The sequence below is a fragment of the Lontra canadensis genome, unplaced genomic scaffold (genome assembly GCF_010015895.1).
Source record: "Lontra canadensis isolate GAN:19392208 unplaced genomic scaffold, GSC_riverotter_1.0 scaffold24, whole genome shotgun sequence".
Classification (NCBI taxonomy): domain Eukaryota; kingdom Metazoa; phylum Chordata; class Mammalia; order Carnivora; family Mustelidae; genus Lontra; species Lontra canadensis.
Genome location: NW_022631018.1, coordinates 5,667,236 through 5,684,203, shown reverse-complemented (window position 1 = coordinate 5,684,203; position 16,968 = coordinate 5,667,236). Strand labels below are relative to the sequence as shown.

The 16,968-nt window shown below is 43.4% G+C and overlaps 1 protein-coding gene across 1 annotated transcript; it reads right to left on the bottom strand.

The window, feature by feature from the left end:
• Positions 1 to 1,319: 1,319 nt before the first annotated feature.
• On the bottom strand, positions 1,320 to 16,260 carry LOC116870875 (alpha-enolase-like). The gene is given in 6 exon segments (XM_032863072.1): positions 1,320 to 1,550; positions 10,343 to 10,512; positions 14,874 to 15,018; positions 15,259 to 15,476; positions 15,479 to 15,592; positions 15,595 to 16,260. Coding segments are annotated over 6 exon segments (1,482 nt in total). The 5' UTR covers positions 16,199 to 16,260.
• Between the last annotated feature and the right edge of the window lie 708 nt (positions 16,261 to 16,968).

Here is a 16,968-nt window from a genome sequence, read left to right as displayed (position 1 = left end):
CAGGGCAGTCTGCTGGGAGAGGGAACAGGATGGAGGTGAAAGGTGGATTTGGAGGGACAAACTGAAGACATACAGCACATCTCTCTTTAGGGTATAGGGAGGGTACCCATAAATCCTGGTGTGTCTGTAGCAGTTTGGTTTTTACCAGTTGTCCCAGTACAAATATTAATTTTGCCTTTTTTTTCCCTCAAGTATCCAGGTTTGAATGAGAAATTATATAAGGTCACATTAGTTATAGGTTAAAATCTGATTGAATTAGTATTCAAATTGAGAGTTTTCTGTAGGATATGTTAAGTGACGTTCACCACACCATTAGGATACCATCTCTCCTGATTGCCTTGTGGTCCTGACCATTCTTGGCGGGTGTAAGGAGAAAAATTAAGACCTTCTGAGGTCAACAAGAACATACCTGTCTCCAGAATCTGAATCATAACCACCCCACATTTTTTGGAGTTAGCTTTTTTCACTTCCTCTTGGAGATCTAGATGTCCTGACACCAATGTCAGGACATCCAGATCTCCCCTGTTCTTTTTAATTCCTGTATAGTGCTCCATAAATTATTTAATAATTTCACTACTGGTGAAAGTTTATTAAAGTTCTTGATAGAAAAAAAAAAATGCTTCAGTGACCATTCTTGTATATGCTCTTTATATAGTTGTATGAGTATTTCTAGACTAGATGCTATATCAGAGTTCCTAGCTACAGACAGTAAGAATCTATTCTGTCAAGTTTAAGAGGAGGAATCTATTTAAATAGATAAGTTAGTTCACAAAATTGGCTTAGGTTGCTCTTTTGGGCACTAACCCCAGTACTGTGGGACAGAACCAGTATAATGATGAACATAGTTTCCTATCTTTGCCACTACTCTTCTACAGAACAGAAACCCCATGCACAGCCAATTTCCTTACATTGCTCACTTGTGCATTCGAGTCTCAAGTAGGTGTGTCTAACTGGTCACATACCTGTACCCTAGCTAGCCACAAGTGAGTACAGAGATTAAATAAAAAAATCTACCAAAAGGCAGGCCTGATAATGTGGAAATTGTCCAAAATGTTGGGAGGCTCTTTCAAAGATGGCGTTAGGCTTATATGACAGATGTCCACTGCAGACAGCAAGAAATGGAATTGTTTGCTTGGCACACTCTGCCAAACTGACTTCAAGGAAATGTAGACAGTGTATGATAATTCCCTAGATTTCTTTCCCTACATCTTCTCCAGCAATAGGTAGGATTATTTCTTTAATACTTTGGATGATTTTGGACAACTTGACAGTGAAAAAAAGATCCTACCTTTTAAAAATCTGATTTCTCTTAAAATTGGTTAGACATGTGACGTCAACAATAGCAGGAGCACGTAGAAGGTCAAGGCCAGGGAACCTTTTTCTAGAAGCACACACCTCTGAGGCAGCAAGGTCTTGCTCATGACATCTAAACAGCCATTGAGGGTGAGGATGAACATGGTGAGGTCCTGCCACTCTTTGGGATACAGAAATCTCGATGCATTCTTGTCCATGAGTACCATCACATCATCAAGACAAGACCACATAAACAGCTAAGATGGAACCAGTCAACATTTTCAGCAAACCTCCATAGGATATTTTCCACAGCCTGGCCTATATTCCTTTATTCTTGGGGGGGGGGGGGGGGGTGCATGAAGGATAGAGGAATGAGTCATTGACTATCATGGTCTTAAAGACCACTGTGGCCTGATACAGTCCATAAGAGAAAAGATCTAGCCCTAGGTAGAAATGACATACGAACTTTCTCATGAAATTACAGGTCTGTCCTACTACAGACTGAAGACCAAAACTCAGGATCTCTCTTCTCTCCTCTCCATTGAGGGCCCTTCAAGTTTTGGACTGCATATTCAGAGCTAACTTCTACCTACTTTTATCATCTTCTTCTGCCCACTGCTCCCAGAGAGAATGCAAAGTTCGGGACAGGAGCCTATACTTTGGGTGATATGAGTCTCATTGTTCCATTCCATTCTAGTACACTGGGAACAAACTGACGTCTGCCAAAAAAATAAAAAGGAAGGTGAATATTTCCTAGTATGCACCGGTGAGAATGTATGCTCTCATGAGCTCTGTGTTTGGACTTTTGAGATGCTTTTGGTCATACTGTCTCTCTCTCTCGCCCATGGCCTGCTTTCTTCTGCTCCTGTCTAGTGCTTAGAGGAACAGCACTTAGAGGAGTGGTACATGAATTGGAGACTAACCAGAAAAGGCCTGGGCTACTCACAAATATTTGTGCATCTTTTAAGAACCCATACGCATATCTTTGGCCATATATTGAAAGCAACCATATTCTTCCCAGACATGGAAGTTTATAAATTATGATTTACTATGTGTCTAATACATATAGGTAAGAAAAGACCTAAGCATGAGATGATAGCCAGCTGCATTTAAGTCAATGCATGAGGGCAAGAGTCTTCATTTAGAAGGGATGATAGAGAACAAGGTATAGAGAATGTGAGGCAGGCCTTTGGCACACAAGTGGTTCTGGGTTTATTGCAGGAGGTATATGGAATAGGAGTTACTCTGAGAGTGATAGGTGTGTGGAAGAGGAGGAAGTTCATCACTCGAAGTGAAGGATGCTGACATCACAGTTTTCTGCATAATGATTTGTCCTCAGGCTAGAGCAATGCTGTGGGGCAGAGAGGCAACATTTGTATGCTCATAGCACCCCCAGTGGGAAGGAGGAGTGGTTACACCCAGGTCACAGCACAGATTATGAACCCTCATCACCTATCTCCCTTTCCTACCACTACTTAATAAATAACAGGAAAAAATCCAATCTGTCCATGCCTTTGGGGATGAAGGCCATTTCTTAGCAGTGGGAGAGTGAGGATTTGGATGTAAAAGTGCTGTAAAGAGAGAGCTTTACAGGAGGAACTTGACTTCCTTGTTCCATTTTAATTTCAACTTTCCTTTCTTACACAAGCATGGCGTATACTGGCCAGCATTTCACTATATTCATTTCCTTTTCTTCCTTTGGGCATTGATAAACTACATTTCCTACCCTGTCTTGCAGTTAGATGTAGCCTTGCAACTGAGTTCTAGCCAATGGGGTGTAAATGGAAATGATACCAATGACTTCCTGGCCTCACCCATAAAATCCTCCTTCATACTCTTCCATGTTATTTTCCTTCCTCTGGCTTTATACAGAATATCATAGATTACCATATGTTGTTAAGGATGGAGGATCCCTAGGAGGGAAGGAACAGGGTTCCTGGGTTACTCCTCCTAGAGAACTATACATTGTTCAGGAACACTCCTTTTGGACTATAAATAAACAAAGAATGAACTGTTTTTCTTGAGAAATGGAAATTTCACATCTGTTTGCTATTGTAGCTGGAATACCCAAACAAATCCAAAATAAACACATAGCCTTTATAGAAAAAATTTAGAAAAACACATAAGCAAAATGAGAGAAAAATAAGCACCTGCAGTTCCAAACCTGTTGAGAACCACTGTTAACATTTTGCTGTAAAATCCCAGCTTGGGGAGAAAAATGACTGGAAATCGAGAGACCAGGATTCCAGTCCCAGTTTCTCCCTAATTGACTTCTGGCTTCTCTATTAAAAAAAGAAAGAACTCTCGTCTGTGTTCTCTAAATGGAGAGGCGAGGTGGGGGGATCGATGGGGAGGAGGAGGGAGGGAAACACTTGGGGGTTTTGCATAGAAAGGAATGATTTTGTCACCCACAAGTTTTCCTTTTTAAGTGGTCAAACGCCCAGGAAACTTTAAAGAGCTGAATGCTCAGGGAGAGGAGGTACAGAGGGAAGCCAAGAGTATGACATTGTCATAGAGTGGACTAGGGAGGAGAAATCTCTGTGGTTCTTGCCTTGACCTGCCAAATTGTTGAGCTTCTCTGAGAGGAACTGGCCCTCAGTACAGCAAAACCCATTGCTCTACTAAGTATTTACCATCAGCAAAGAGCCAGCGTATGTTCCTGAGTAGCCCAGCTCCACCTTGAATGGACTGCAGGTATCAGAAGAAACTATTTGGGGTCACTAGTAATATTATCTCCACCACCTCAGTGCTGTGGGTTTAATGGACATAGTAGACGTTGAGCAATAAGCAGATACCATTCATCGCTTAGCCGCTGCATTTATCTCCATGTTTGGCCGCTCCTGGCAGATGTGAAGCAGTGGTCAGGGGAGGAGGGAGATGAGCAGCACTGACCCAGCAGCAATGCGAGGTTGGAAGTGGCACGTATGAGGACAAGTAGCTCCACTTAAGGTCCCATCTGGGATGCTCAGGGCCCCTACCTTGGCCAGGCACCAGCACTACGAGTTGTTCATTAAAACATGAACATCCTGATCTCGGGCTTTGAAAATAGGGATCACCCATCCCAAACCAGACACTGCCCACAAGTAGCTGAGAAGGAAGCCAAAGGTGGTGAATGATTAGCAGAACCGGCAGACAGCTCCAGGATCTGTGGACAATGAGTGCCTGGACAGCTGTTTCATGAGGGAAAAACCTCTTGACCACAGGAGCCCCTGGAGGTCCTTCATGTGCTGCCTGTTCCACACTGTTCCACACTGAGACACCCCTCAGACCTGTCCCCCCACCCCCGTTCTCAAGGATCCTCAAGCACAACCATTGACACTTGTCTGGTGTGAAATGCCAAGATGAGCAAGAATGTCCTCAGGAAGCTAGTGAACATGAATTAACTAAATGCTGTGAGATAATCTTATCCTCATAAAGCTTACAATGTAATTAAGTGTGTAGTCCACATAGGCACAGAGAATATACAAATAGATATTAATTACAAAATTAGTTAGAATTAGAGAATGTCATGCTGGGTTGTATATAGAGTGCATTTTAGAAGATTTCATTGATAGGAGTTGTTCATGGGGGAGGTTCAAGTTTAATCAGAATCACCCCTAGATGTGTCCTAGAAAACTGCCAGTAACTCAGGGAATGTTCTAGAGTCAGATTCTTTCAAAAGCCTTTATACCAGTTTTTAAGGAATCCTTCATTTCTCTTACCATTACAAGGCAGATACAGCTAAGAAATGAGGGTAACATAAGGGTTCTAGAGTGGTTGTGTCAATCAAGTGCTTGGCCCACCAGTCTCTACATCAAGGGCACTTAGGGATGCCTGGGTGGCTCAGTCAGTTAAGCATCTGCCTTCAGCTTGGGTCATGATGTCAGAGTCCTGGGTTCAAGTCCCAATCCAAATTGGGCTCCTTGCTCAGCGGGGAGCCTGCTTCTCTCTCTGCCTGCCATTCCTCCTGCTTATGCTTGTGCTCTCTCTGACAAATAAATAAAAAATCTTAAAAAAAAAAATCAGGGGCACTTATAGGAGGAGTAATTCTGGGACAGGACCAGGAAACAGGTGAGGCTGAGAACTTTGACTTCCTCAGTTCCTTTGAACCTGCCTTTCTGACGGAGGAAACCCCTCCCCCTACCTGAGCGAAGTCTTCCTCTGCATGAACACCTTTCAGTGTCTGCACCAGGGAGAGTCCCGTCCAAGGGGATCCCAGTTTCTGTAGGACCCACTTCCAACACACGTAATACCGCCATGTCCATAACAAGACTAGATTTCAGTATAGCCCTGACAAGGATGTACAAGACCTTGTCTGAAGTGGGAGAGGAAACCAATAAACCCAAGGAGTTATAAGGCCTCACCAGTCAGTTTCGGCAAGAGTGTGGGGAGCACGGATGTGAATAAATTCTAAAGATGTTTGACCATGTAAAGTGAGATTGGATCACCGATAGAAACACAACCATAAATATGAGTTTACTTTCCTGAGATTCTGGTATAAATAGTCTGTAAGTTGGCCAGTTGAAAGATAGACTTAATGTTGGCTTACACCCAGTGAAGTTGACATACTGGAATTTCCCTGGCAATTCCAGAGAAGCACTGCCAAAGAGAACTTTCTGTAAAGATCAGAGTCTTCTATAATTTATCCTGTCCAATATGATAACTTCTAGCCCCCGGTGGCTATGGAGTACTTGAAATGTGGCCAGTGCAACTAGGAACCTGAATTTTTCATTTTAATTATTTAAATTTAACTAGCCACATGTGGACAGTAGCTGTTGTGCTGAATGGTACAGTTCTGGTGTAGGAAGCCTGAAGGCTCAGGGGAATGGCAAGGACACTTCCTTTTTTACCTAGGTCCATTCTAGCTGCATCCCACAGGTTTTGAAATATGGAGTGCTCTCGTCACCGTTCACTGTTCAATTTTTACATTTCTATTTTTATTTTCTACTTAATCCAAATGTTATCTAGGAAAGCATCTTTTAATTTTTAAACAAATTGCACTCTTTTTTAATTATCCATTTTATGCTGATTTCTGTTTCTTAAAACTACATTGTTTTGGGCGCCTGGGTGGCTCGGTGGGTTAAGGCCTCTGCCTTCGGCTCGGGTCATGATTTCAGGGTCCTGGGATCAGGTCCCACGTTGGGCTCTCTGCTCGGTTGGGAGCCTGCTTCCCCCTTTCTCTCTCTGCTTGCCCCTCTGCCTACTTGTGATCTCTGTCTGTCAAACAAATAAATAAAATGTTAAAAAAAAAACTACGTTGTTTTTCTTCATAAAGGTCCCATGAGAAGTATTTGAATATTCTATATTCCTATTCATTTTGATATGATATCACTTCTGAGATGGCTGTAGTATAGTTTTTTTTTAAAGGTCATTTATTTTTTTAAAAACATTTTATTTGTTTATTTATTTATTTATTTGAGAGAGCAAGAAAGAGTAGGGGGAGGGGCAGAGGGAGAGGGAGGACCAGACTCCCCACTGAGCAGGGAGCCCAACATGGGGCTCGATCCCAGGACTTCAGGATCATGACCTGAGCTGAAGGCAGAACTTTAATTGACTGAGCCACTCAGATGCCCCTCTATTACGGTTTTTGACTATGACTCTGAATTTGTTCACTCTCTTTCTATTTCTTTCCATTTTTATTTTATGTATATAGCTGCCCAATATTAATACATTAAATATGTAATCATCATGTCTTCTCAGTGAATTGAATATAATAGAAGAAAACACCTATGTCCCTTTTAATTACTAATGACTCTCATCTTTAGTTTTCTTTTGTCTGATATTAGCATTTTAACATCTACTTTCTTTTATTTTTCTAGTATACTTTAATGCCTATGTTTTCAACCCTCCTGTGCTTATTGCTTAAGCTTGTCATATACTTAGCTTAACTTTGTATTTTAACTTGCTCTGGAAAATCTGTGTTACTTCAACAGGGGAATTTAAGATACTCACTCTTACTGTGATCATTGATATATTTGGACTTCTTTTATGGCTCCATGTTCCTTTTTTGGTCCTGACCCCGGTTCCTCCTTCAAAAATATTGCCATCAGAATGAGTAACTTACATTTACTAGATTTAAAATTTCCACTGAAATAAACATGTCTGTTGAAATTGAAGGTTTGGGGACTTGAGATTGGTGACACATTACTGTGTTTCTGTGTTCTCCAACTTTCCTCACTCCTTCAGCTCCTGTTTTATTAAACTTTACAAACAATCCTGTGGAAACTTGGAAACTTGACGTGCCACCAGACATGTCACATAAGGCAAAATTGTCCTTGAGTTCTTTTTTTTAAAAGATTTTATTTATTTATTTGACTGACAGAGATCACAAGTAGGCAGAGAGGCAGGCAGAGAGAGGGGAGGGGAAGCAGGCTCCTTGCTCAGCAGAGAGCCCAATGCGGAGCTTGATCCCAGGACCCTGGGATCATGACCTGAGCCGAAGGCAGAGGCTTTAACCCACTGAGCCACCCAGGCGCCCATGTCCTTGGGGTCTTGTAGCACCAGTAGTTGAACTGACAACCTCTATTCTTTCATTCCTCATAAATGAATTTTTATATATGAAATTTAATAGAAATCAAGGCCTTGCCTCACCAGTATCTCATTCAAAGCCACACTATCGGCTGTACCAGCTCTTGGCTAGAATCTTTCTTGCCTGCTAAGAAAGACTAGAACATTCTAAGATAGCCTAAGAAAAAAAATATAGTGAGGCAGTTAGTAGTCCAGACTCTAGGAGAACTCTGCCATGGTTAGACTCTCTTATTCCATGGTTGGAATTTTATTTATTCCCCATAAGTATAATATGGGGTCAATAATAATATTTCCTCAGGGGGTCACTGTGAAGATTAGAAAAAAGTAATCCATGTAAAAACACTAGGTACAATCCTTGATACACAGTAAGAACTCAGAAAATGGTAGCTGACATTGTTAGCAATTGTCCTAGTCCATACCCATGACTCTAGACAAGACTATTTTCATACAAACTGCTGTTTCCTAATTGCCCTTCCCCTTCCCTGAAGGAGAGCCTCGGAGCTCCTTGAAGACTCACGAAGAGATATGATCTACTTCTCCCGGTATTCTTAGCATTCCCAAAGCTGACTGAAGATATGAGCCCATGAACAGAGGGTTTGGGCTTTAAACAGGTACTACAGGCACTGGCCTTGTACTGGCGACCTCTGTGCTATGTTTACGTTTTGTCTGCGGTTGGTGCATTAAGAAGACCTGGCCTTAATGAAATATTCAGTCCTAGATCTTTTCATGTCCCAAATTAACTTTAATGAGCAAACAGGGAAAGATCAAGAGGCTGCGACTGGGACTTAGGGAAAACTTTGAAGCAGAAGCCAGAATGGGGTAGATGCCCTCTGGAGACGGGCCAGCATTTGCTTTTGATGACAGCGGACCTTCAGATCTTGTTCATTTGAGCTGCAAACAAGGTGCTCTGAGAAATCAGTATACCTGAGATTTCATTTTTTGCAATACCTCTCTGTTGCTCATTCAACAAACATGTGTTGAACACCATCTATGAGCAAGAAAGGTCCTCTAATGCTTTTATTATATGCTTTAGGTAATATCAAGGTGGATGAGGCACTGTCACTGCCCTCAAGGATTCCACGTTGTAGTAGAGGAAATAAGGGGCACACAAATGGCCACATTCTATGTGGGGTTGGGAGGGTGCGAAGACTGTGACATGTCACAAAAGAGGTACAAGACGGCTATATGCAGGGAGGTAGATAGAAGCTGCCCTTTAAGAATGGTAGGATCTGGAAAGGTAGGGGTGAGCAGTGGTCTTTCAGGTGGAGCACACTGTGAGAACTGGCAGGAAAATCCAGGGAATGTTTTGGTTGTAGCAAGTTGTACCTATTCTGTTTCTTCTATCTTTGTGTTCATGAGGAAAATCTCTTAATCAGTTCGAGCCTCAGTTTTCCCAGGGGCTAGTTCTATTTACTCCTCAGAATAATTGCAAAGATTAGATGACTTGTTTTATAATAGGCAAACATGGAGATCATCGTATGTGCTTGAATAATGAGAGTTAATGTCCCTCATGCTTATTTCTGTTTTTCTCTTTTATTCCAGTCCCTAAGCTGGTGAGAAGCATATCCCCAGGAATTTCTACTGGGATATGGAGTTTGGGGGCAAAAAAAAATAGGAGGAGGGAGTTTCAGGTCAATACTAATGTTTAAATAAGGACATTTAGGATTGCCACAGGCAGTCCTCAGCAGAGGCAGTTTTCTCCTATCATAAAAGGGTCCCAGTGTCCTGGATAGAACCAGTCCTAGACTGACTATCCACACTGTTTCTGTCCCATTACAAACTCTTGGCTGGCATGGTCATCTTTTCCACGTGTCCATCACAACCACACCACCAAAAAAACCTCTCCTATCAAAGACTGTTCCTTCACTGCTTCTCCAGGCTTCTGGTTGAAGACTTTCCCAGAAAGGAACTTAAGAATTCATCAGATGATCCAATCCATCAGATAAGCAGAGATGGACTTTGGATTTGTCTCAAGAGTAGTAGACCTCGTTTGGAGATGTATCTTGTCATGTTCCATTTGTGGTATTCAATTCAACAAATGTTAAAACAGGGTCTTACCTGTAACTCATCCTTTTGTCCTGAGTTTCAAAGGCTAATAATAAAACTGTTGGTGGGAAATCCTATTGTCATTCCAAGAGGAATGACAGTGGGCATGCACCCCACTCCCTCTGTGCCACCTCTCACCCAAGTGGAGGTTCTGGAGCTGCTATGCCAGACTTTTGCAGGAAACCCTGGGGTCATGATGCTGCTGGCTTTTCTGTACCAACCAGCTCTAGCTCATCTAAGAAGTTGATGTTGACAAAAGATTGGAAAGTGGGAATTTCTTTACAGAGAATTGTCAGTGTCCTGTGCATTTTCTGAACCATCCTCACTGGCTCGTGGGAGGGATGAAGATCCACTGCCCTTATGTCAAGCCATGGGACAAGGACTCCAGGAGGTGCTGTAAGGAGAGTAGGACTATGTTACCTGGAGGGATGGAGGGCTAAGTCTGACTCTCACCTGGGAGTCCAGCAGCAGGAAGCTTGCATGGGGTTGTTCCTACCTGGTACAGAGTGCTGAGAGCTGGCACAGAGGGAGTGGGGTGCGTGCCCACTGACAGAAGGGCAATGGCGATTGTGTCCCAAGTCTGCGTATAAACCCTGTGGAAGTCAGCAGGACTGGGCTTCTTCAAGGGATCTTTCCCTAGAAGGCCACCTGGAGGGATGAAGGGACCTAAGGGGTTGAAAGGGGGAGTCACAGGTGGTCATGTGATGGCAAGGCATAGCCAGCATTGGGGTAGCCTCAGTGTACAATCTCTGAGGAAGCACCAGAGGTATCTCTAGAAAGAGGATCATGAAGAGGGCGTGGGCAAATACATTAGCCTCATAAGACCACATGCCTTTCCCCAGTCTCCTTTTCTCTTAGCCATCCTGGGACAGATCAGGAAGGGTAGCTAGAGAGCGGACAGAGGTGAAGCGAGGAAGAGCGCGAAGCTGACCACGCACCATCTCAGCCATCCCCACCACCTCTGTGAACTTCTCAGCCCAGAGCAGCCCGAGCTAGAAGATGAGTTTTGAACTGGACAAAAGTTCAGAGTTTAGATAATGCACATGAATTGGGCTAGATTATTTGATGACTGTACCAGACTGAACACTTATAATTGTTTTTGTTTTGTTTTGTTTTGTTTCTGAGTGACTGAGATTTTGGCCCAGGAGCAAAGAGAATTGGTTCCACAGAGCAGGTTTTAGGGGGCCACGGTAGGAAAGAATAAATTGCTTCCAGCTTGCACCTGGATAGGTTGGACTGATTCAACCAACTAGAGTCTATGCTGTAACTGCAACTGTGTTAGGAGCTGTGGGAGTCAAAGGGTGAACACGGCCCAGTACCCGCAGTCTGGGAGCTGCTAAAGAACAGGAACACCTTTAATAAAAGACACACCCTGGGACGCCTGGGTGGCTTCTGCCTTCGGCTAAGGTCAGGATCCCAGGGTCCTGGGATTGAGCCCTAAATCAGGCTCTCTGCTCTGCGGGGAGCCTGCTTCCCCTCTCTCTCTGCCTGCCTCTCTGCCTACTTGTGATCTCTGTCTCTCTGTCAAATAAATAAATAATCTTTAAAGAAAAAAATAAAAGACACACCCTGAAAAGACTGACAGTAGCATTCCAATGGAATAGAGGGAAATGGGAAAGAAATTAGTGGAAGAAGAAAGACAATAAAAAATGAGCATCTATGTATTAGATGCTGGTAAAGGCTGGAGAGAAAAATGAAATGGGGCAAATGAATAGGATATGCCAGGCCTGTGATAGATGGCTGTTTTCAGTGGGATCATCTTTGAAGGCCAATGTGATAGTGGTGACATTCGAGCAGAGATCTGAGTGGTAAGCTGGGGAGTTACATGGATATTTGGGGAGAGACTGGTTAAGACTATGGCAGTTATCCACATGGAGGCTAATAGTTCTGACAACCAGGAGGAGGGGTGAAGATGGTGAGAAGTGGTCAGATTTCTGCATATTTTTTGAAGGTAGTGTCAAAAGGATTGAGAGAGCCATTACATGAGTAATATAAGAGCAAGAAAGGCCCCCAAAATGAAGCCAAGGTTTTCAGTCTGAAAAACTGGGAAGACGAATTTGCATTTTTGTGTGTGTGTTGGCAAACGCTTCAGGAGAAAAAGGATTTGGGGGAAAAGATAAGGAGTTTATCTGGGATACTTTAAGTTTGAGATGCCTGTTTGATATTCAGGTAGTGAGGGCAATTAATTAGAAATGCCTGGAGTTCAGCGAGAGATCAAGACTAAAATATAGATTTGGGTGTAAGGATATACTTCCAGTGTCAGTGGAACAATTGTCAAGAACTCTGAAGGGTATGAATTTTACCTGATTTACAAGCCAGGAAGTCAGCCCACCACAGCCTCATGGATGCTGGCAGAAGACAGGAGCCTCTGGGGTCATAGATAAAGACCCTTATTACGATAATCATGGTAAACAGAGTATCTGCCTTTTCCTTCCCTAGTTCCCTGAGTCTCAGTTCCCCAGGGCAGTGTGGAAGGGCCAGAGATACATGAAATGACAGGAAATGACAGAGATACAGTTGCATGACAGGAACCCCAAGCTGAGGAAACTTGAATCTTTTGTAATGTGCAGTAAGTGTGCTTACCCTTTGCTCTGAGGGGGACAGTAGTTCTGTGTTTGAAATCTGTTTGCTATACAAACAACCTTGAAAACATAGTTCAGAATAAAGCTGGTCACCATCTCTGCTCATGAGTTGTGCCCCAGGTCCCATACAACTTTTACTGTCAAGCATTCACTTTAGTGAAAAAAAATGTAATTAAATTATTTGAGTCTAGACTCTATTTCTACTTTATAAAATATCTTCAGTATAACTTACCAAACATGTAATATTTAATCATTAAGTCAAAAGAACATTGTACTTTGCTTTGTTTAGAATTCTATCCAAGTTAACAATTAGGGAAAAAAAATATATTGCTAACAGCAACACCAGTTATTTGAGCAGCTGTACTTTTGTCAGACTACAATTGTAGCTGACACAATTATAGTGATTTTATGTGTATGTGTATGTGTATATATCCCACCTTTATTTCATAAGGTCAAATACGAAGATTTTTTTGGAATATTATCTAACTTCTCTTAAAACTCATTCATTATGAGATGAGACAATAGTTAGATCCTTGTACAAATACTGCTGAGACATCAATGAAGAAGAGCACTGGAAATTGACCATTGGATTTAGAAGCATAGAAATCATTAGTGACCTTGAAAAGAGCAATTTCAGCGCAGAGGTGGGGACAAGAGTCTGTTTGAAGTTGGTTCAAAAGAGCGTGAGAGGACAGGAGTTGAGACATGAGTATAAACAACTTCTTTGAGAAGGTTTTCTGTAACAGGGAGCAGAGCAATAGGGTGACATGCAGAGCATTTGGCACAATGCCTGGCACATAGAGAGGGCTCAGTACATGTTGGTCAGAAAAGGTCTTGATGACCCATGGGAAGTGCTGAGGAAATGGTTTATTGACTGGGTACTAATAAAAAGACATATAGGTATAGGGGCTGGTGAGGAAGGGCTTCTTGGAGACTTTTCTTTTAAGCTTTAAAAGAAATGATGGAGTTAGGGGAGGTGCATAGAGGTGAGAGGGCGTTTCAGGCACAAGCCGAGGAACCAAGATGGAGAGATGTTGAGGGAAGGGGCAGCCTGTCTGCCAAGCCAGGGAGTTTTGGGGGGCTCCAAACAGGAGGCTTGAAGAGGAGGACCTGGAGACACAGCTGACAGAAGACCTTGAATTCCAGAGGGTGGCATTTATTTTGGGTCTGATGAGTCAGTAGGGAGCCAGAGATCTTGAGCAGTCAGAGATCTGGTGGGAATATAGCATTAATTGTGTTTTCAACTGCGTGCTGTGTTTCTATTCCAAGTGTTGAAGTTGGGCAGGTTACAACTCATGTTCCAGACAATCTAATGAGAAGCACATGTTTTTATGCTCACTCCAACCTTTAGTTTCTTCCCTAGGCTGGGACAATCCTGGGAATAAAATCCTGGGGATAAAGAAATAGAAAATTAATAAATAAATATAATTAATAAAAATATATAAATAAATGAATAGAAAATAGAAATTCACTTTAGGGATTTAAGGAGGGATGGGGAGAAGGGGTCCTCTGAATGAGCACATTTGATGTTGGCTTAAAAAAAGACTGTTTCTGCAGAAAGCCAGGGACTGCTGTCTAGGCTGGCCCTGTTAGCAACTGCCTTGCGTTTCTGAGGCAGGGGTGTGTATGCCTTAATGGCATCTTTCCCATTTCCATGAATCAGAGAGAGGAAGGAGTGACCTTGCTGGTTATTTTAGAGTCAGGGCCATTCATCTTGTCACATATGGTCTTGAGGTTCTCTCCAGATATGGTTGGTGCAGTCCCAGGACACAGGGGAATGAGTGGTGAGGAGGGTTCTAAGAGGCACTGTGGCCCAGGAGCAACCACCAGCCTTTGGTTCTAGCTGGACCTGAGCTTGAATTCCAGTCTTTCACCTCCTGCCTTCGGGACCTTTGGCAAGTCCCTGAACCTTGATTACTTTATCTGTCAAATAGAGATGATGCTAATTGTAAGCATTAGTTGTCACCAGCATTTGCTGATATGAAGAATATTTATTATTGCCATTAGTTTTTAAATTCTGTCCAGTCAATAAATGAGTAAATGGAGAAAAATAGGGGAGAAGCAGAGTGTCAGGCTGGAACATGATGGTTCCACCTAGATAAACCCCTCTACCTCTCAGATTATAGTGTTCTCTTTGGCAATCCTATTTTGTTCACATGGTACAGGTTATAAGGAAAGCTCAAACAGGAGACTGCAGTCATTTCTGAATTTTTTCTTAAAGATTATTAGATTCTGAGTCAATATCCCTTTGGATCCTGGGCTTTTTACATAGAGAGATTGGGCAGGTGCATAGCTATAAGGGAATGAGCAGGCAAATACAATGTAAATAGGGGACTTCGGACTCTCTAAGCATCTTAAACTGTAGTTTTCTATTAGATCATCTACAGCTGGCTGGGATGACTGGGACACCAGAAACGTTTCTACGAGTGTGAGAGCCTGGCTTACCCCACTGCACCGTGGAGAAGTTGCCATGCTGACTACATATGGGCAGCCACAGAAATTCAGCATGGCTGGTCAGGGAGTTGAGTCTGACCCCTCCATCTGGAAGGGAGTTTGAATTATTCTTCAGGTGGAACTTTGAAGGCGAGCCCTAAGAACCAGGAGCCAGAACAGGGCAGCCTCTGTGCCTGTAGAGAGAGGTGGAGAGACAGCCACTCAACAGGGTGTGATATGAAGGGCCTTCCAGAATGTCTTCTGAGCTGCCTCTTCCCTTTCCCTGATCTCCATGAGCCAAAATACCTGAATTCTGCCATTGTATGAAGACCTAGACCTGGGGTCTGGAGCTCCAACCCAGATGATAAATAAATAAATAAATAAATAAATAATCCACCTGGATGCTGGTGCGGGCAGTGAACTTCTGCCAAGCTTCCCAGTCATCCTGGTCAAAGGGGTCTTCGACGGACACCACTGGGTAATCCTTGATGAAGGACTTGTGCAAGTTGGCCAGCTCGTAGGGCATGATGTACCTGCTGGGGTCATTGGGAGACTTAAAGCCCAGGTCATACTTGCCCGACCAGAAGAACTCTGAGGCAGCTATTTCCATGCCATGACCACCTTGTCGGTGTAGCCGGCTGTCCCGACGGCATTCTTCAGCAGCTCCAGAGCTTCTTTGTTCTCCAGGATGTTAGGCGCAAACCTGCCTTCATCCCCCACGTTGGTGGCTCCTTCCCGTATTTCTCCTTGATAACATTCTTCAGGTTGTGGTAGACCTCGGTCCCAATGTGCATGACCTCCCAGAAGCCGGCTGCACCCACAGGCAGGATCGTGAACTCCTGCATGGCCAGCTTGTTGCCGGCGTGGGAGCCACCGTCGGTGATGTTGAAAGCCAGAACCCGCAGGATGACTTCGGCATTGCCCGCCAAGTCGGCAATGTGGCGGTACAGAGGCACCCCCTTCTTGAAGGCCCCCGCCTTGCAGACAGCCAGGAACACACCCAGACTGGTGTTCACATCAAATTTAGATTTATTTTCTGTTCCGTCCATCTCGATCATCAGTCTGTCAATCTTCTCTTGCTCCACGATGTTTAGTGTCTTGCTAATCAGGGCGGGTGCAATAGTTTTATTGATGTGCTCAACAGACTTTGAGACACCTTTTCCCAGGTAGCGGGTCTTGTCATTGTCCCGGAGCTGGAGGGCATCGTAAATACCAGTGGATGCACCACTGGGCACAGCAGCTCTGAAGAGACCTTTGGAAGTGTAGAGGCGAACCTCAACGGTGGGATTCCCACGAGAGTCGAAGATCTCTCTGGCGTGGATCTTGAGAATAGACATGGTAACTTTCTGGCCGCCAGATAGCGCTGCCCGGGAAAGAAGCAGAAGATGCTGCAGGCTCCGAGGACAATTTGTTAAGCCGGAAGGTCTGGCCACTCTGAGTACCATTTTTTTTTTTTTTTAAGTAGACTCTATACCCAGCTTGGGGCCCAAAGTAGGACTTGAATTCATGACCCTGAGATCAGGACCTGAGTCTCTGAGATCCAACACTTAACCAACTGAGGCACTTAGCCGCCCCTAATTAGTTAGCCTTTCTCAACATTAGCTTCCTCATTATCAAAGTAAGGACAATAGTTAGCATTATTATTAGCATAATTTCAGATATTTCTGTGAAGATTAAATGATTAAAAAAAAAACACCAAAACTATAAAGTCTAGAGGTGCCTGGATGGCTCAGTCGGTTAAGTGTTGGACTCTTGATTTCAGCTCAGGTCGTGATCTCAGGGTCGTGGGATTGAGCCCTTCAATGGGTTCAACACTGGGCATGGAACCTGCTTAAAATTTTGTCTCTCTTGCTGCCCCTCCCCTTCTCATGCTCACTCTCTTTCTCTCAAATAAATAAATAAAAATAAAATCTTAAAAAAAAAAAACAAACCCACAAAAGCAATAAAGCCTAACTCAGTGTCTGTCACAGAATACCTCAATAATTGTTAGCAACAAGGACATGTAAGAATGTTACATTGGGGGTGCCTGGGTGGCTCAGTGGGTTAAGCCTCTGCCTTCAGCTCAGGTCATGATCTCAGGGTCCTGGGATCGTATCCCACATCGGGC